General features: G+C 41.2%; 1 protein-coding gene across 2 annotated transcripts; it reads left to right on the top strand.

Annotated features, from left to right (window-relative positions):
• The first annotated feature begins 378 nt into the window (after positions 1-378).
• LOC129843080 (zinc finger protein 587-like) lies at positions 379-21,912 on the top strand. 2 transcript variants are annotated; one of them, XM_055911837.1, is made up of 4 exons: positions 379-1,110; positions 1,578-1,675; positions 1,811-1,988; positions 21,398-21,912. In XM_055911837.1, the coding sequence occupies exons 1-4, from the start codon at positions 822-824 to the stop codon at positions 21,820-21,822; spliced, it is 990 nt and encodes a 329-aa protein (XP_055767812.1). In that variant the 5' UTR covers positions 379-821; the 3' UTR covers positions 21,823-21,912. The 2 variants fall into 2 exon arrangements, with proteins under 2 accessions (XP_055767812.1, XP_055767811.1); XM_055911836.1 differs by having other exon boundaries at positions 381-1,110; positions 21,395-21,912.
• The last annotated feature ends 294 nt before the right edge of the window (positions 21,913-22,206 follow it).

Genomic DNA, 22,206 nt, shown 5'->3' with positions numbered 1-22,206 from the left:
GGATGTTCTAAGTCCACAACAACACCTAAACCACATCAGGAGACCACTTTTGAAGTCTGAGAAAAATATTTGAGATATCTGAGAAGATATTTTCATTTTTTGGGTGTAGATAATGACAACTTGCAGGCAGTAGGTTCAGAATAACTATGGCAAAAAGGAATACAAATTATACCACCAGATGAGCCTTGGTCAATTTAGCTAGGAATATGCCACCCTCTTCAATCTGTCACCTAATCCTGCCTAATGGGCAGACCAGCCCTGGAGGAAAGTATTGGCTGTAAGAAGGAAGAGAAAACATAACATCTGGTTGTTTTTAAATGACTTCTTATGACATTGCTTGCCAGAATAAACAATGTAATGGGGATTTCTTCCCAGTCTGCGTTACCCACTCCAGGCAGCAGACGGCGATGTGAGTCTTTCAGTTGATGGTTCTTGTGTGACGTATAATCTAGTGGACGGGACGGGAGGCTTCTTCAACAGCGACAAAAGGCTTCTGATTCACCCACCGCGGTGGTCTGCTAGCGAACATAAAACCGAAACGTTTAAGATCTTTAGACCATTATTGTGTATTTTATGTATTATTAATCTTAGTGTTTAGAACATCATTCTGTTTACGTATCTACTTGTTCATTTAAACGCAATTTGCTTATTACATTAGCAAATCTGTTACATTGGTATTGCGCTAGGCTAATGTCCCTGAGCATTTTTTATTTTTATTTATTTCACCTTTATTTAACCAAGTAGACTAGTTGAGAACTAGTTCTCATTTACAACTGCGACCTGGCATGAGCTCACTAAACTAGACGGAGAAAGAAGCTCTGATGAAAGGAGAGGAAGAAGCTTTCAGAATGAAAGAAGAGGAAGAGGATGCTATCACATTGAAAGAAGAGGATGATATTACAGTGAAAGAGGAAGATGGGAGAGAGGTTGTCAAAGTGGAAGAGGAGGAGGTAGAAGCTTTCAGAATCAAAAAGGAGGAAGATGCCGTAACATTGAAAGAAGAGGAAGAACCTTTTAGAGTAAAAGAGGAAGAGGAGGCTATCTCAATAAAAGAGGAGGAAGACGTTTTGGGAGTGAAAAAGGAGGAGGCTGAAGATCCGATTAACACCAGTGAGTACTGACTTAAAAACAGGGGCACAAGCTATGCAGTTGTTGAACTAATGTGTGGTTTTAAAGGGACATTCTACTGAAGTTCTACACTTGACTATGTTGTTCAATACTGTAGGAATTGTTTAAGGTGTAATCTGCCATTGATACATATATTTTTGGGACTTTTAAATGAGATGTATTTAATTATCCTTGTTGTCTGTATTAAAGTTCACTTCATCTAAAATAACAGGTTTTTAAAATGCAATATTGATGCATAATTTCCTACTTAAAATGTCAAAGGGACGTGAAAGGCACCCATTTAGTGGAACGACCCTTTTACATTTACAACACAAACAATATTCGACAAAATGATGATGAAAGTGGCCATTTTAGGCCCTTTTTATACATGTTCATGCCTCTTGTAAGACTCTGTGATTGTAATAGATGGTCATAAGTTTACAATCTGTTTGATGTTCTCATTCACACAGGAGAGAGACATGACTATTGTGGATCCTCTGGGGAGCCTCAACAACATCCTGATGCTGACGAGGCAGAGAAGAGTCTCTCCAGATCAGAACACCAGATGGTACAGCTTGGTCTGGTCTAGTATACAGCTTGCTCTATCTGGGTCTGGGCTGGGTTTCTGTAAAGCACTTTATGACAACAGTGACATCAGTATCCATAATGATATGTGTCTGTGTCCCCTCTTTATGGTTACCAGGACAACACTAGCCCTTCCTCCCTCCCGGAGTCCGTGTGTAGTGCCTCTCCCGGTAGCACCTTACTGCTGGGTATGAAGAGGTTGTCTGTCCTGCTGGTGGACTGCAGGAAATCAACTTGTCTGAGTGGAACTGTGAGAGGAGGAGAAGAGAAGAAAGGATCAGATTTGACACATCAAAGTAAGTGCTGTAGTTTAGTTTGAACAAATACAATAGATCTGCCCACTGGTATCTGTTACCAGGACAACCAGCAGAGTTCTGTTAGTTGACAGGAAGATAGACTGGTGCATATGGATGTTATGAATATCATAACACTGAAAAGGATTCTGTCAATGAAAAGAGAGAAACCAATAGACCATATTAAACCTTGATGAAAGTTAGCTTTGGAGAGAAAGTTTCAAGATGATCCGATGTAAGCTGCATGTTTTACAAACACTTTTTCTCAAAACATTATAGATGTTACATTGTCTGTCCCAGTCAACCCCCCCTATCTTTACAAGACTCTAGAACACACAAACTAAACTCCAGACACTCCAATGTGGTCTGTATTGCTTCATTAACATCTGATCTACACAACAAATATATTGTTTAAAACAAACTCTGTAAAGCCTTTTCTAAAAGCCATGAAATATGTATAAATGAAAAGCATTTTTTGCGAGACTTGGCCTCCGTCTCTGTAATGGCCAAAATTAATTTAATTTCCTACTTTATCAGGTCAAATGACGGCTGAACTCCAACATAGAGATTTAAAGAACATTGTTTCATTTGAAATTACTAACTGTTTTGACATCAATGTGCTGCTAACAGTTTAGTTTCCTCCACTGTCCCTGTCCTCATACCGGGCTTAAACTGTTGATACCGCTTGCCATGTGGTACCGCTTGCCATGTGGTAAAAGAGAGAACAGTCTATGACTAGGGTGGCTGGAGTCTTTTGACAATTTTTGCATCATCTGTGGATCTGTTGGGGTGGTATTTATTTTTTTTTTTTTCACCTTTATTTAACCAGGTAGGCTAGTTGAGAACAAGTTCTCATTTGCAACTGCGACCTGGCCAAGATAAAGCATAGCAGTGTGAACAGACAACAACACAGAGTTACACATGGAGTAAACAATAAACAAGTCAATAACATGGTAGGAAAAAGAGAATCTTTATACAATGTGTGCAAAAGGCATGAGGTAGGCAATAAATCGAATAATTACAATTTAGCAGATTAACACTGGAGTGATAAATCATCAGATGATCATGTGCAAGAAGAGATACTGGTGTGCAAAAGAGCAGAAAAGTAAATAAATAAAAGCAGTATGGGGGTGAGGTAGGTAAATTGGGTGGGTAGTTTACAGATGGACTATGTACAGCTGCAGCGATCGGTTAGCTGCTCATATAGCAGATTTTTAAAGTTGTTGAGGGAGATAAAAGTCTCCAACGTCAGAGATTTTTGCAATTCGTTCCAGTCGCAGGCAGCAGAGAACTGGAAGGAAAGGCGTCCAAATGAGGTTTTGGCTTTAGGGATGATCAGTGAGATACACCTGCTGGAGCGCGTGCTACGGGTGGGTGTAGCCATCGTGACCAGTGAACTGAGATAAGGCGGCACTTTACCTAGCATAGCCTTGTAGATGACCTGGAGCCAGTGGGTCTGACGACGAACATGTAGCGAGGGCCAGCCGACTAGGGCATACAGGTCGCAGTGGTGGGTCGTATAAGGTGCTTTAGTAACAAAACGGATGGCACTGTGATAAACTGCATCCAGTTTGCTGAGTAGAGTATTGGAAGCTATTTTGTAGATGACATCGCCGAAGTCGAGGATCGGTAGGATAGTCAGTTTTACTAGGGTAAGTTTGGCGGCGTGAGTGAAGGAGGCTTTGTTCCGGAATAGAAAGCCGACTCTAGATTTGATTTTGGATTGGAGATGTTTGATATGAGTCTGGAAGGAGAGTTTGCAGTCTAGCCAGACACCTAGGTACTTATAGATGTCCACATATTCTAGGTCGGAACCGTCCAGGGTGGTGATGCTAGTCGGGCGTGCGGGTGCAGGCAGCGAACGGTTGAAAAGCATGCATTTGGTTTTACTAGCATTTAAGAGGAGTTGGAGGCCACGGAAGGAGTGTTGTATGGCATTGAAGCTCATTTGGAGGTTAGATAGCACAGTGTCCAGGGAAGGGCCGGAAGTATACAGAATGGTGTCGTCTGCGTAGAGGTGGATCAGGGAATCGCCCGCAGCAAGAGCAACATCATTGATGTATACAGAGAAAAGAGTCGGCCCGAGAATTGAACCCTGTGGTACCCCCATAGAGACTGCCAGAGGACCGGACAACATGCCCTCCGATTTGACATACTGAACTCTGTCTGCAAAGTAGTTGGTGAACCAGGCAAGGCAGTCATTAGAAAAACCGAGGCTATTGAGTCTGCCGATAAGAATATGGTGATTGACAGAGTCGAAAGCCTTGGCCAGGTCGATGAAGACGGCTGCACAGTAATGTCTTTTATCGATGGCGGTTATGATATCGTTTAGTACCTTGAGCGTGGCTGAGGTGCACCCGTGACCGGCTCGGAAACCGGATTGCACAGCGGAGAAGGTACGGTGGGATTCGAGATGGTCAGTGATCTGTTTGTTGACTTGGCTTTCGAAGACCTTAGCTAGGCAGGGCAGGATGGATATAGGTCTGTAACAGTTTGGGTCCAGAGTGTCTCCCCCTTTGAAGAGGGGAATGACAGCGGCAGCTTTCCAATCCTTGGGGATCTCAGATGATACGAAGGAGAGGTTGAACAGGCTGGTAATAGGGGGTGCGACAATGGCGGCGGACAGTTTCAGAAATAGGGGGTCCAGATTGTCAAGCCCAGCTGATTTGTATGGGTCCAGGTTTTCCAGCTCTTTCAGAACATCTGCTATCTGGATATGGGTAAAGGAGAAGCTGGGGAGGCTTGGGCGAGTAGCAGCGGGCCGGGCGGGGCTGCTGGCCAAGGTTGGAGTCGCCAGGTGGAAGGCATGGCCAGCCATTGAGAAATGTTTGTTGAAGTTTTCGATTATCACGGACTTATCAGTGGTGACCGTGTTATCTAGCCTCAGTGCAGTGGGCAGCTGGGAGGAGGTGCTCTTGTTTTCCATGGACTTTACAGTATCCCAGAACTTTTTGGAGTTAGAGCTACAGGATGCAAATTTCTGCTTGAAAAAGCTAGCCTTTGCTTTCCTGACTGACTACGTGTATTGGTTCCTGACTTCCCTGAACAGTTGCATATCACGGGGGCTCTTCGATGCTATTGCAGTTCGCCACAGGATGTTTTTGTGCTGGTCGAGGGCAGTCAGGTCTGGAGTGAACCAAGGGCTATATCTGTTCTTGGTTCTGCATTTTTTGAACGGAGCATGCTTGTCTAATATGGTGAGGAAGTAACTTTTAAAGAATGACCAGGCATCCTCAACTGACGGGATGAGGTCAATATCCTTCCAGGGTACAAGGGGCAGGTGGATTAGAAAGGCCTGCTCGCAGATGTGTTTCAGGGAGCGTTTGACAGTGATGAGGGGTGGTCGTTTGACCGTGGACCCGTGGCGGATACAGGCAATGAGGCAGTGATCGCTGAGATCTTGATTGAAGACAGCAGAGGTGTATTTGGAGGGCAAGTTGGTCAGGATAATGTCTATTAGGGTGCCCATGTTTACGGATTTAGGGTTGTACCTGGTGGGTTCCTTGATGATTTGTGTGAGATTGAGGGCATCAAGCTTAGATTGTAGGACTGCCGGGGTGTTAAGCATATCCCAGTTTAGGTCACCTAACAGAACAAACTCTGAAGCTAGATGGGGAGCGATCAATTCACAGATGGTGTCCAGGGCACAGCTGGGAGCTGAGGGGGGTCGGTAGCAGGCGGCAACAGTGAGAGACTTATTTCTGGAGAGATTCATTTTTAAAATTAGAAGTTCGAACTGTTTGGGCATAGACTTGGAAAGTATGACAGAACTTTGCAGGCTATCTCTGCAGTAGATTGCAACTCCTCCCCCTTTGGCAGTTCTATCTTGACGGAAAGTGTTATAGTTGGGTATGGAAATCTCAGAGTTTTTGGTGGCCTTCCTAAGCCAGGATTCAGACACGGCAAGGACAAAACTTAGGGAGGAGGCTTCTGATGTTGACATGCATGAGGCCAAGGCTTTTTCGATCACAGAAGTCAACAAATGAGGGTGACTGGGGACATGCAGGGCCTGGGTTTGCCTCCACATCACCCGAGAAACAGAGGAGCAGTAGGATGAGCGTGCGGCTAAAGGCTATCAAAACTGGTCGCCTAGAGCGTTGGGGACAAGGAATAAAAGGAGCAGATTTATGGGCGTGGTAGAATAGATTCTGGGCATAATGTGCAGACCAGGGTATGGTGGGGCACGGGTACAGCGGAGGCAAGCCCAGGCACTGGGTGATGATAAAAGAGGTTGTATCTCTGGACATGCTGGTCTCAATGGGTGAGGTCACCGCATGTGTGGGGGGTGGGACAAAGGAGGTATCAGAGGTACGGAGAGTGGAACTACGGGGTCCATTGCAAACCAAAACAATGATAACTAGCCTGAACAACAGTATGCAAGGCATATTGATATTTGAGAGAGACATACAATAAGGCATAAAGTGATTGCAGGTCATGATTGGGAGAGCTAGCTAAAACAGCAGGTCAGATAACAGCAGCTAGTCAGCTAACACAGCAACAGAAGGTAAAAATGGCGACGACTGGGCAGAGAGGGTCAGATTAACTACACACAGATCCTGAGTTAAGGCACAGAGCCGACAGATAAAACACAAATAAACAGAATGGAGTACCGTGAATTAATGGACAGTCAAGCAGGCATAAGCTATGTAGCCAAGTGATCATAGTGTCCAGGGGGCAGCCGTAGATGGAGTAGTGAGGCCTCCACTAAGCTAGCCCGCGGCGTTTAAAGTTAGTAGCCCGGGGGGGTGGTCTGCTCAGACGGAGGGGGTCTGCTCAGACGGAGGCCGGTTGAGGGCACAGGGGATGGGGTATTTGTCTGCAGACCAGACGTGGTCGTGTCGACAGAGAATCCAAGCCGGATGGCGGTGGCGAAAGAGAGGTTGTGAGTTGTAGAATTGTGTTTGCTAACTGGTGCTAGCTTCGTGATTCAGACAGCTAGTCATGGGTAGCAAGCTAGCAGAAGATGGAGGTCTGTTTTTAGCCACGCCGTGCAATTCCGTCGGTAGATTAGTGGGGTTCCGTGTGGTAGAGGGGACCAATCCAATTGTCAAAATAGTTATAGTGGCCTAAGAAGATTGTTCGATAGACCTGTTCAGATAGCAGCCGATATGCTCAAGACAGCTAACGATTAGCGGGCCGCAGTTAGTATATGGACGTTCAGGTTACGTCGCGATGGAGGGGCCGGTTGAAATACTCCCTCGGGCAGATAACGTCGGTATCCCAGTCGTGAAGGCCCGGTGGGGCTCCGCATCGGCAGTAAAACGGGTCCGGATAGGTGATTGTAGCCCAGGAGTGGCTGATGGAACTCTTCAGCTGGCTAGGTCCGGGATAATTGGTGTTTGCTCCGGAATTGATGTTAGCCGATAGTCACTCGGATAGCAGCTAGTTAGCTGCAAGATCCAGGTGTAAATGTCCAGAGCTTGAGGTAAAAATCCGGGGATATGGAGAGAAAATAGGTCTGGTATGCTCTGGTCTGAGTCGCGTTGTACAAAACTGGCAATAGTTTTCCGAGCTAAAGGATAGCTGATGAGCGCTAGCTGTGGTTAGCTGAACTACTAACGTTAGCTTGTGAGCTGGCTAACTTCTGGTTAGCTTGTTAGCTTCTGTTGTAGATTTCGGATACGAGGTGAATAATACTTTTGAGGAAGAAAAAAAAAAACAGATCCGCACCACATTTGGTGAGGTGGGTTGCAGGAGAGTGTTTTGAAGTTGAGTTTTTAAGAAGAAAATAATATATATATAAAAAGATATGCGAAGAAAAATATATAAAATATATATACGCGGGACAAGACGAGGACAATGGACATCTGACTGCTACGCCATCTTGGATTTAGTATGCAAATTGGAGTGGGTCTAAGTGTTACTGGGATAATGGTGTTTTCATGTGAGCCATGACCAGCCTTTCAAAGCACTTCATGGCTACAGACGTGAGTGCTACGGGTCGGTAGTAATTTAGGTAGGTTACCTTAGTGTTCTTGGACACAGGGACTATGGTGGTCTGCTTGAATTATGTTGGTATTACAGACTCGGTCAGGGCATGCTCGGAGTACACATCTGGGTAATCCGTCTGGCCCTGCGGCCTTGGGAATGTTGACCCGGAACAGCTGATGCTCTCATGCATGCTTCAGTGTTACTTGCCTCGAAGCGAGCATACAAGTAATTTAGCTCATCTGGTAGGTGTCACGGGGCAGCTCGCGGCTGTGCTTCTCTTTATAGTGTGTTATAGTTTGCCCTGCAAATATTCGACGAACCTCGGAGCCGGTGTAGTACGATACGATCATAGTCCTGTTTTGACTCTTTACCTGTTTGATGGTTCGTCGGAGGGCGTAGCGGGATTTCTTATAAGCTTCCGGATTAGAGTCCCGCTCTTTGAAAGCGCCAACTCTACCCTTTACCTCAGTGGAGATATTGCCTGTAATCCATAACTTCTGGTTGGGGTATGTACTAGAGGTCGACCGATTATGATTTTTCAACGCCGATACGGATTTATTGGAGGAACAAAAATAGCCAATACCGATTAATCGGCACATTTTTATATATATATTTGTAATAATGACATTTACAACAATACTGAATGAACCATTTTATTTGAACTTAATATAATACATACATAAAATCTATTTAGTCTCAAATAAATAATGAAACATGTTCAATTTGGTAGAAATATTGCAAATGCACAGCGTTGGATTAAGAAAGTAAAAGTACAGTACGTGCCAAGTAAAAAAGCTAACGTCTAAGTTCCTTGCTCAGAACATGAGAACATATGAAAGCTGGTGGTTCCTTTTAACATGAGTCTTCAATATTCCCAGGTAAGAAGTTTGAGTTTGTAGTTATTATAGGAATTATGACGCGTCGACTATTTCTCTCTATACCATTTGTATTTCATATACCTTTGACTATTGGATGTTCTTATAGGCACTTTAGTATTGCCAGCCTAATCTCGGGAGTTGATAGGCTTGAAGTCATAAACAGCGCTGTGCTTCAAGCATTGCTAAGAGCTGCTGGCAATCGCAGGAAAGTGCTGTTTGAATGAATGCTTACGAGCATGCTGCTGCCTACCACCGCTCAGTCAGACTGCTCTGTCAAATATCAAATCATAGACTTAATTATAATAAACACACAGAAATACAAGCCTTAGGTCATTATTATGGTAAAATCCAGAAAGTTTAATTTAGAAAACAAAACGTTTATTCTTTCAGTGAAATACGGAACCGCTCCATATTTTATAAAACGGGTGGCATCCATAAGTCTAAATATTGCTGTTACATTGCACAACCTTCAATGTTATGTCATGATTACAGTTGAAGTCAGAAGTTTACATACACCTCAGCCAAATACATTTAAACTCAGTTTTTCACAATTTCTGACATTTAATCCTTGTTAAAATGCCCTGTCTTAGGTCAGTTAGGATCACCACTTTATTTTAAGAATGTGAAATGTCAGAATAATAGTAGAGAGAATTATATATTTCAGCTTTTATTTCTTTCATCACATTCCCAGTGTGTCAGAAGTTTACGTTTCGGGTAGCCTTCCACAAGCTTCCCACAATAAGTTGGGTGAATTATGGCCCATTCCTCCTGACAGAGCTGGTGTAACTGAGTCAGATTTGTAGGCCTCCTTGCTCACACACGCTTTTTCAGTTCTGGCCACACATTTTCTATAGGATTGAGGTCAGGGCTTTGTGATGGCCAATCCAATACCTTGACTTTGTTGTCCTTAAGCCATTTTGACACAACTTTGGAAGTATGCTTGGGGTCATTGTCCATTTGGAAGACCCATTTGCGACCAAGCATTAACTTCCTGACTGTTGTCTTGAGATGTTGTTTCAATATATCCACAATTTTCCTCTCCAAAAAGTATAATCTTTGTCCCCATGTGCAGTTGCAACCTGTAGTCTGGCTTTTTAATGGCGGTTTTGGAGCAGGGGCTTCTTCCTTGCTGAGCGACCTTTCAGGTTATGTTGATATAGGACTCGTTTTACTGTGGATATAGGTAATTTTGTACCTGTTTCCTCCAGCATCTTCACAAGGTCCTTTGTTGTTCTGGGATTGATTTGAACTTTTCGCACCAAAGTACGTTCATCTCTAGGAGTCAGAACGCGTCTCCTTCCGTAGCTGTATTTATTTATTTTTTATTTTACCAGGTATGTTGACTGAGAACACATTCTCATTTACTGCAACAACCTGGGGAATAGTTAATGGGGAGAAGAGGGGGATGAATGAGCCAATATGACGGCTGCGTGGTCCCATTGTCAGAGCTTCTAGGAGTACTGGGTGGAGGAGTCAAGCGCAGAGAGCAGGTTAGTTCAGGACGTGGTTTTTTATTCCTGTCGACAGTAACAACGGTCATGCCCAACACAACGGGCGCATGAAAATCCCAGTCCAAACACACAGGACTAAACTGTCCGGAAAATAGCTTCCACTTAAATACCAACACCAAATAACAGAAAACAAGCCCGCACAAAAGCCGGCGGGCCTACTGCCCTTAAATAGCCTACCCACAAAACTAAACTCAAACAGGTGCACCCAATCAGCCCAAACTAACAGAAACAAAAAGAAGGGAATCGATGGCAGCTAGTAGGCCGGTGACGCCGAGCGCCGCCCGAACAGGAAGAAGCACCATCTTCGGCGGGATTCGTGACACCCATGGTGTTTATACTTGTGTACTATTGTTTGTACAGATGAACGTGGTACCTTCAGGCGTTTGGAAATTGCTCCCAAGGATGAACCAGACTTGTGGAGGTCTACAATTATTTTTCAGAGATCTTGGCTGATTTCTTTTGATTTTCTCATGATGTCAAGCAAAGAGGGCACTGCGTTTGAAGGTAGGCCTTGAAATACATCCACAGGAACACCTCCAATTGACTAAAATTATGTCAATTAGCCTATCATAAGCTTCTAAAGCCATGACATAATTTTCTGGAATTTTCCAAGCTGTTTAAAGGCACAGTCAACTTAGTGTATGTACATTTCTGACTCACTGGAATTGTGATACAGTGAAATAATCTGTCTATAAGCAATTGTTGGAAAAATGACTTGTGTCATGCACAAAGTAGATGTCCTAACCGACTTGCCAAAACTATAGTTTGTGAACAAGAAATTTGTGGAGTGGTTGAAAACAAGTTTTAATGACTCCAACCTAAGTTAATGTAAACTTCCGACTTCAACTCTGTCAAATTCTGTCAAATGAGTTTCCAGTTCACAACGAGCCCGGTGGCCCTAACTGTTCCATATACCCTGACTCTGCTTGCACTGAACACAAGAGAAGGGACACTATTTCCCTAGTTAATATTGCCTGCTAACATCAATTTCTTAACTAAATATGCAGGTTTAAAAAAATCTACTTCTGTGCATTGATTTTAAGAAAGGCGTTGATGTTTATAGTTGGATACATTTATGCAAAGATTGTGCTTTTTTTCAGCAATGCACTTTTTTTAATCATCACCTATTTGGCGAAGTTGAAGTAGGCTGTGATTCGATGATAAATTAACAGGCACCACATTGATTATATGCAACGCAGGACAAGCTAGTTAACCTAGTAATATCATTAACCATGTGTAGTTAACTAGTGATTATGTTAAGATTGATTGTTTTTATAAGATAAGTTTAATGATAGCTAGCAACTTACCTTGGCTCTGTGCAACACAAGGTCCTTTTGACGCTGCACTTGTGTAACGAAGTCAGCCTGCCACGCAGTTTCCTCGTGGATTGCAATGTAATCGGCCATAGTCAGCGTCCAAAAAGGCCGATTACTGATTGTTATGAAAACTTGAAGTCGGCCCTAATTAATCGGCCATGCTGATTAATCGGTCAACCTCTAGTATGTACGTTCGGTCACTGTGGGGACGACGTCATCAATGCATTTATTGATGAAGCCAGTGACTGATGTGGTGTACTTCTCAAAGCCATCGGAAGAATCCCGGAACATATTCCAGTCTGTGCAAAATAGTCCTGTAGCTTCTGCTTCATCTGACCACTTTCTTAGTGACCGAGTCGCTGGTGCTTCCTGTTTTAGTTTTTGCTTTTAAGCAGGAATCAGGATAGAATTATGGTCAAATTTGCCACATGGAGGGAAAGCTTTGTATCAAATCAAAACAAATGTTATTTGTCTCATACACATGGTTAGCAGATGTTAATGCGAGTGTAGCGAAATGCTTGTGCTTCTAGTTCCGACAATGCAGTAATAACCAATGAGTAATCTAACAATTCCACAACTACTACCTTATACACACAAGTGTAAAGGGATAAAGAATATGTACATAAAGATATATGAATGAGTGATGGTACAGAACGGCATAGGCAAGATGCAGTAGATGGTATAGAGTACAGTATATACATATGAGATGAGTAATGTAGGGTATGTAAACATTATATTAAGTGGCATTGTTTAACGTGTCTAATGATACATTTTTACATACATTTCCATCAATTCCCATTATTAAAGTGTCTGGAGTTGAGTCAGTATGTTGGCAGCAGCCACTAAATGTTAGTGGTGGCTGTTTAACAGTCTGATGGCTTTGAGATAGAAGCTGTTTTTCAGTCTCTCGGTCCCTGCTTTGATGCACCTGTACTGACCTCGCCTTCTGGATGATAGCGGGGTGAACAGGCAGTGGCTCGGGTGGTTGTTGTCCTTGATGATCTTTATGGCCTTCCTGTGACATCGGGTGGTGTAGGTGTCCCGGGGATGCGTTGTGCAGACCTCACTACCCTCTGGAGAGCCTTACGGTTGTGGGCGAAGCAGTTGCCGTACCAGGCGGTGATACAGCCCGACAGAATGCTCTTGATTGTGCATCTGTAGAAGTTTGTGAGTACTTTTGGTGACAAGCCAAATTTCTTCAGCCTCCTGAGGTTGAAGAGGCGCTGCTGTGCCTTCTTCACAACGCTGTCTGTGTGGGTGGACCAATTCAGTTTGTCCGTGAAGTGTACGCCGAGGAACTTAAAACTTACTACCCTCTCCACTACTGTCCCGTCGATGTGGATAGGGGGGTGCTCCCTCTGCTGTTTCCTGAAGTCCACAATCATCTCCTTTGTTTTGTTGACGTTGAGTGTGAGGTTATTTTCCTGACACCACACTCCGAGGGCCCTCACCTCCTCCCTGTAGGCCGTTTCGTCGTTGTTGGTAATCAAGCCTACCACTGTAGTGTCGTCCGCAAACTTGCGTCTATGTGTGGAGTAAAGGGGGTCTAGAGTTTTCCTCTGGTTGTGCATTTAACATGCTGGTAGAAATGAGGTAAAACAGATTTGAGTTTCCCTGCATTAAAGTCTCCAGCCACTAGGAGCCCACCTCTGAGTGTGTTCCTGTTTGCTTATGGCCATAGTTATATTGAACCTTTATATAACTGGGCAATGCCAGCAGCATACCACCCTGCATACCACTGCTGGCTTGCTTCTGAAGCTAAGCAGGGTTGGTCCTGGTCAGTCCCTGGATGGGAGACCAGATGCTGCTGGAAGTGGTGTTGGAGGGCCAGTAGGAGGCACTCTTTCCTCTGGTCTAAAAAATATCCCAATGCCCCAGGGCAGTGATTGGGGACACTGCCCTGTGTAGGGTGCCGTCTTTCGGATGGGACGTTAAACGGGTGTCCTGACTCTCTGAGGTCATTAAAGATCCCATGGCACTTATCGTAAGAGTAGGGGTGTTAACCCCGGTGTCCTGGCTAAATTCCCAATCTGGCCCTCAAACCATCATGGTCACCTAATAATCTCCAGTTTACAATTGGCTCATTCATCCCCCTCCTCTCCCCTGTAACTATTCCCCAGGTCGTTGCTGCAAATGAGAACGTGTTCTCAGTCAACTTACCTGGTAAAATAACGGTAAAATAAAATAAAATAAATAAAAAAGTCAGTTAAGAACAAGTTCTATTTTACAATGACGGCCTGCATCAGACGACACTGGGCCAATTCTGCGTCGCCCTATGGGACTCCCAACAATAGCTGGTTGTGATATGATGACTCGGTGAAACAGTTTTTAATGTCCCGTTGGTAGGATATATACGTAATCGTACTTCGTCTTTTATCGATTGATTGTACGTTGGCTAATAGGACCGATGGTAAAGGTAGATTACCCTCTTGGCGACGGATCCTTACAAGGCACCCGGACCTTCGTCCCTGATACCTCCGTTTCTTTCTCATGCGAATGACGAGGATGAGGGCCATGTCCGGCTTCTGAAGTAAATCCTTCATTGAAGATGAAGTATTTCTCCAGTACGGGGTGAGTAATCGCTGTCCTGATATCTAGAAGCTATTTTCAGTCATAAGACACAGTGGCAGAAACATTATGTACAAAATAAGTTACAAATAACGAGAAGAAGCATACACAATCGCACAATTGGTTACGGGATCGTAAAATGGCAGCCATCTCCTTCAGCGCCATTCTTCATATGATCTATTACATCATAAAACACTACTCAACCCATATGATCAATTACATCATAAAACACTACTGAACCCACATGATCTATTACATCATAAAACACTATTCAACCCCTATAATCTATTACATCATAAAACACTACTGAACCCACATGATCTATTAAATTATAAAACACTTCAACCCATATGATCTATTACATTATAAAACACTACTCAACCCATATGATCTATTACATCATAAAACACTTTAACCCATATGATATATTACATCATAAAACACTACTCAACCCATATGATCTATTACATCATAAAACACTTTTCAACCCATATGATCTATTACATCATAAAACACTACTCAACCCATATGATCTATTACATCATAAAACACTACTCAACCTATATGATCTATTACATCATAAAACACTACTCAACCCATATGATCTATTACATCATAAAACACTTTTCAACCCATATGATCTATTATATCATAAAACACTACTCAACCCATATGATCTATTACATCATAAAACACTACTGAACCCACATGATCTATTACATCATAAAGCACTACTCAACCCATATGATCTATTACATCATAAAACACTACTCAACCCGTATGATCTATTACATCATAAAACACTACTCAACTCATATGATCTATTACATCATAAAACACTACTCAACCCGTATGATCTATTACATCATAAAACATTACTCAACCCGTATGATCTATTACATCATAAAACACTACTCAATCCGTATGATCTATTACATCATAAAACACTACTCAACCCGTATGATCTATTACATCATAAAACACTACTCAACCCACATGATCTATTACATCATAAAACACTATTCAACCCACATGATCTATTACATCATAAAACATTACTCAACCCGTATGATCTATTGCATCATAAAACACTACTCAACCCACGTGATCTATTACATCAGAAAACACTACTCAACCCACATGATCTATTACATCATAAAACACTACTCAACCCATATGATCTATTACATCATAAAACACTACCCAACCCATATGATCTATTACATCATAAAACACTACTCAACCCGTATGGTCTATTACATCATAAACACTACTCAACCCATATGATCTATTACATCATAAAACACTCCTCAACCTATATGATCTATTACATCATAAAACACTACTCAACCTATATGATCTATTACATCATAAAACACTTTTCAACACATATGATCTATTACATCATAAAACACTAAACCCATATGATCTATTACATCATAAAACACTTTTCAACCCATATAATCTATTTCATCATAAAACACTTTTCAACCCATATGATCTATTACATCATTAAACACTACTCAACCCATATGATCTATTACATCATAAAACACTTTTCAACACATATGATCTATTACATCATAAAACACTAAACCCATATGATCTATTACATCATAAAACACTTTTCAACACATATGATCTATTACATCATAAAACACTTAACCCATATGATCTATTACATCATAAAACACTTTTCAACCCATACGATCTATTACATCATAAAACACCACTCAACCCATATGATCTATTACATCATAAAACACTACTCAACCCATATGATCTATTACATCATAAAACACTTTTCAACACATATGATCTATTACATCATAAAACACTAAACCCATATGATCTATTACATCATAAAACACTTTTCAACACATATGATCTATTACATCATAAAACACTTAACCCATATGATCTATTACATCATAAAACACTTTTCAACCCATACGATCTATTACATCATAAAACACCACTCAACCCATATGATCTATTACATCATAAAACACTACTCAACCCATATGATCTATTACATCATAAAACACTACTCAACCCACATGATCTATTACATCATAAAACATTACTCAACCCGTATGATCTATTACATCATAAAACACTACTCAACCCACATGATCTATTACATCATAAAACACTTCTCAACCCACATGATCTATTACATCATAAAACACTACTCAACCCACGTGATCTATTACATCATAAAACACTACTCAACCCACATGATCTATTACATCATAAAACACTACTCAACCCATATGATCTATTACATCATAAAACACTACTCAACTCACATGATCTATTACATCATAAAACACTACTCAACCCACATGATCTATTACATCATAAAACACTACTCAACCCACATGATCTATTACATCATAAAACATTACTCAACCCGTATGATCTATTGCATCATAAAACACTACTCAACCCACGTGATCTATTACATCATAAAACACTACTCAACCCACATGATCTATTACATCATAAAACACTACTCAACCCATATGATCTATTACATCATAAAACACTACCCAACCCATATGATCTATTACATCATAAAACACTACTCAACCCGTATGGTCTATTACATCATAAAACACTACTCAACCCATATGATCTATTACATCATAAAACACTCCTCAACCTATATGATCTATTACATCATAAAACACTCCTCAACCTATATGATCTATTACATCATAAAACACTACTCAACCTATATGATCTATTACATCATAAAACACTTTTCAACACATATGATCTATTACATCATAAAACACTAAACCCATATGATCTATTACATCATAAAACACTTTTCAACCCATATGATCTATTTCATCATAAAACACTTTTCAACCCATATGATCTATTACATCATTAAACACTACTCAACCAATATGATCTATTACATCATAAAACACTTTTCAACACATATGATCTATTACATCATAAAACACTAAACCCATATGATCTATTACATCATAAAACACTTTTCAACACATATGATCTATTACATCATAAAACACTTAACCCATATGATCTATTACATCATAAAACACTTTTCAACCCATACGATCTATTACATCATAAAACACCACTCAACCCATATGATCTATTACATCATAAAACACTACTCAACCCATATGATCTATTACATCATAAAACACTACTCAACCCACATGATCTATTACATCATAAAACATTACTCAACCCGTATGATCTATTACATCATAAAACACTACTCAACCCACATGATCTATTACATCATAAAACACTTCTCAACCCACATGATCTATTACATCATAAAACACTTCTCAACCCACATGATCTATTACATCATAAAACACTTCTCAACCCACATGATCTATTACATCATAAAACACTACTCAACCCACATGATCTATTACATCATAAAACACTACTCAACCCACATGATCTATTACATCATAAAACACTACTCAAACCGCATGATCTATTACATCATAAAACACTACTCAACCCACGTGATCTATTACATCATAAAACACTACTCAACCCATATGATCTATTACATCATAAAACACTACTCAACCCGTATGGTCTATTACATCATAAAACACTACTCAACCCGTATGGTCTATTACATCATAAAACACTTTTCAACCCATATGATCTATTACATCATAAAACACTTTTCAACCCACATGATCTATTACAGAATAAAAGTCTAATAAAACATATACAAATATGATGTCATAGTGAATTCATGACGTGAATGAACAAGCCTTGTCATACTGTATAATATGGCTATATATAGACTGAACAAAACATAAACGCAACAATTTCAACGATATACAGTTCATATACTTCAGTCAATGTCAATACATTCATTAGGCCCTGATCTGCGGACTTCACATGACTGGGCATAGGCCCACCCACTGGGGAGCCAGGCCCAGCCAATCAGAATTAGTTTTCCCCCTCAAAATGGCTTTTTTACAGATAGACGTTCTACTCGGTTCCATCAGCTGTCCAGGTGGCTGGTCTCAGTCTCCCGCAGGTGAAGAAGCCGGATGTGGAGGTCCTGGGCGGGCGTGGTTACACGTGATCTGCATTTGTGAAGCCGGTTGGACGTACTGCCAAATTCTCTAAAATGACGTTGGAGGCGGCTTATGGTAGAGGAATTTACAGTACCAGTCAAAAGTTTGGACACGCCTACTCATTCCAGGGTTTTTCTTTATTTTTACTATGTTCTACATTGTAGAATAATAGTGAAGACATCAACTATGAAATAACACGTATGGAATCATGTAGTAAACAAAAAAGTGTTCGACAAAACAATATGTTTTATATTTGAGATTCTTCAAATTAGCCACCCTTTGCTTCGATGACAGCTTTGCACACTATTGGAATTCTCTCAACCAGCTTGATGAGGTAGGCTCGTAGAATGCATTTTAATTAACAGGTGTGCCTTCTTAAAAGTTCATTTGTGGAATTTATTTGATTCTAAATGCATTTGTGCCAATCATTTGTGTTGTGACAAGGTAGGGGTGGTATACAGAAGATAGCCCTATTTGGTAAAAGACCAAGTCCATATTATGACAAGAACAGCTCAATTAAGCAAAGATAAAAGACAGTCCATCATTACTTGAGGGTCAGTCAATCCGGAAAAGTTCAAGAACTTTTTTAAATGTTTCTTCAAGTACAGTCGCAAAAGAGCTATGATGAAACTGGCTCTCATGAGGACCACCACAGGAAAGGAAGACCCAGAGTTACCTCTGCTGCAAAGGAAAAGTTAATTAGTCACCTCTGCTGCAGAGGATAAGTTCATTAGTTACCTCTGCTGCAGAGGATAAGTTCATTAGTTACCTCTGCTGCAGAGGAAAAGTTCATTAGTTACCTCTGCTGCAGAGGAAAAGTTCATTAGTTACCTCTGCTGCAGAGGAAAAGTTCATTAGTTACCTCTGCTGCAGAGGAAAAGTTCATTAGTTACCTCTGCTGCAGAGGATAAGTTCATTAGTTACCTCTGCTGCAGAGGATAAGTTCATTAGTTACCTCTGCTGCAGAGGATAAGTTCATTAGTTACCTCTGCTGCAGAGGATAAGTTCATTAGTTACCTCTGCTGCAGAGGATAAGTTCATTAGTTACCTCTGCTGCAGAGGATAAGTTCATTAGTTACCTCTGCTGCAGAGGATAAGTTCATTAGTTACCTCTGCTGCAGAGGATAAGTTCATTAGTTACCTCTGCTGCAGAGGATAAGTTCATTAGTTACCAGCCTCAGAAATTGCAGCCCAAATAACTGCTTCACAGAGTTCAAGTAAGAGACACATCTCAACATCAACTGTTCAGAGGAGACTGTGTGAATCAGGCCTTCATTGTCAAATTGCTGCAAAGAAACAACTACTAAAGGACACCAATAATAAGAAGAGACTTGCTTGGGCCAAGAAACACGAGCAATGGACATTAGATCTGTCTTTTGGTCTGATGAGTCCAAATTTAAGATTTTCGGGTCCAACCGGCGTGTCTTTGTGAGACACAGAGTAGGTGAACGGATGATCTCCACATGTGTGGTTCCCACCGTGAAGCATGGAGAAGGTGGAGTGGGGGTACTTTGTTGGTGACACCGTCTGTGATTTATTTAGAATTCAAGGCACACTTAACCAGCATGGCTACCACAGCATTCTGCAGTGATACACCATCCCATCTGGTTTGGGCTTAGTGGGCCTATCATTTGTTTTTCAACAAGACAATGACCCAACACACCTCCAGGCTGTGTAAGGGCTATTTGACCAAGAAGGAGAGTGATGGAGTGCTGCATAAGATGACCTGGCCTCCACAATCACCCGATGCGCAGCATATGTGGGAACTCCTACAAGACTGTTGGAAAAGCATTCCAGGTGAAGCTGGTTGAGAGAATGCCAAGCTGTCATCAAGGCAAAGGGTGGCTACTTTGAAGAATCTAATATATATTTAGATTTGTTTAATACTTTTTTTGGTTACAACATGATTCCATATGTGTTTTTCATAGTATTGATGTCTTCACTATTATTCCACAATGTAGAAAATAGTAAAAATGAAGAAAAACCCTTGAATGAGTAGGTGATTCCTAACTTTTGACTGGTACTGTACATTAAATTCCCTGGCAACAGCTCCAGTGGACATTCCTGCAGTCAGCCAATTGCCCGCTCCCTCTGAGACATCTGTGGCATCCTGTTGTGTGACAAAACTGCACATTTTAGAGTGGCCTTTTATTGTCCCCGGCACAAGGTGCACCTGTGTAATGATAATGCTGTTTAATCAGCTTCTTGATATGCCACACCTGTCAGGTGGATGGATTATTTTGGCAAAGGAGAAATGTTCACTAACAGGGATGCAAAATTTGTGCCCAATTCAAGAGAAATAAGCATTTTGTACGTATGGGGGGAAATTCTGCTATCTTTTTTTTCAGCTCATGAAACATGGGACCAACACTTTACATGTTGCGTTTATATTTTTGTTCAGTATAGTTGCTATCAGTTTTAGAAACATATGATGTCATAGGTTATTCATCACATGAGAATGAACAAGCCTTTTCAAACTCTATGATATGGCTGTGTATAGACTTACTATATATAGTAACTATCAGTTTTAGGAACATCTACCCCAAATATTTCACTTTATTTTTTACTTTACCCAAAATATGACATCAACGATAGTCAACATGTTGAAAATCTGTGAAGGTCTAAATAAGAAATTGGGCCATTTAAACAGCATGTGTCGAACCCTTTCAACAACGGGGAGATGTTACTGATGTGCTTTGTGTCTTCGACGTAAAAACTAGTTTTGGACTTCCACACACAATTTCTTATTTACTTATTTTTCGTTTTAAGGGAGTGTGTAGGTCGCATTCTGTATCATACAGCTATGAAAGTTATATATTTAGAACTACCTGCTCAATTGGAATCCAGCGACGTCTGTGTCTTCAGTGTCCAAGAACGGTTTAGTTTTTTGTCTTCTGACTTGTAAAACAGAATGAATAAAATAAGTAATGTAAACATATTATTAGTAATTACCAGTACAACATTTGTTTTAAAATCACACCAAGACTGTTAAAACTGGCATCAGGTTATTGAGGGATCTGATTAGGATTTACCCTCGTAGCAAGGCCGTTTTATCATGTGGAGGTTTCATTCAGGTCTCTATTTAAATTAACACTATGTCTTTAGCAGGAGAAAGACCAGACTCAGAAGAACCAGAGCCAGGGACGTCCAAACCAGCAAGAAGACACCAGTGTTCCCACTGTGGAAAGAGTTTTAACCAGAAAGGACACCTGAACCAACATGAGAGAATACACACAGGGGAGAAGCCTTACCACTGCTCCCAGTGTGGAAAGGGTTTTAACCAAAAAAGCTACCTGAAAAAACACGAGAGAATACACATAGAGGAGAAGCCTTACCACTGCTCCCAGTGTGGAAAGAGTTTTACCCACTTGTGTAATCTGAAAACACATGAGAGAATACACACGGGAGAAAAGCTGTACTGCTGCTCCCAGTGTGGAAGGAGTTTTACCCACTTACGTAACCTGAAAACACATGAGAGAATACACACAGGGCAGAAGCCTTACCATTGCCAAGTGTGGAAAGAATTTTACTGACTTAAATAACCTGAAAACACATGAACAATTACACACAGGGGAGAAGCCTTACTGCTGCTCCCAGTGTGGAAAACGTTTTAACCAGAAAAGCTACCTGAAAAAACACGAGAGAATACACACAGGAGAAAAGCCTTACCACTGCTCCCAGTGTGGGAAGGGTTGTAACCAGTTAGGTGACCTGAAACGACATGAGAAAATACACACAGGAGAAAAGCTGTACTATTGCTCCCAGTGTGGAAAGGGCTGTAACCACTTAGGTGACCTGAAACGACATGAGAGAATACACACAGGAGAAAATCTGTACTATTGCTCCCAGTGTGGAAAGGGTTGTAACCACTTAGGTGACCTGAAACGACATGAGAGAATACACACAGGAGAAAAGCT

The sequence above is a fragment of the Salvelinus fontinalis genome, unplaced genomic scaffold (assembly GCF_029448725.1).
Source record: "Salvelinus fontinalis isolate EN_2023a unplaced genomic scaffold, ASM2944872v1 scaffold_0097, whole genome shotgun sequence".
Lineage (NCBI taxonomy): Eukaryota > Metazoa > Chordata > Actinopteri > Salmoniformes > Salmonidae > Salvelinus > Salvelinus fontinalis.
Note: the sequence above shows the minus strand (reverse complement) of the source record. Positions and strands in the feature narration are given on the sequence as shown.

Bases quoted from the DNA above. Each gene is read 5' to 3' on its own strand.
- LOC129843080 (XM_055911836.1), top strand. From the start codon at position 822: ATGAAAGGAGAGGAAGAAGCTTTCAGAATGAAAGAAGAGGAAGAGGAT. The intron at 1,111-1,577 runs GTGAGTACTGAC...TCATTCACACAG, and splicing joins TGAAGATCCGATTAACACCA to GAGAGAGACATGACTATTGT. The intron at 1,676-1,810 runs GTACAGCTTGGT...TATGGTTACCAG, and splicing joins CCAGATCAGAACACCAGATG to GACAACACTAGCCCTTCCTC.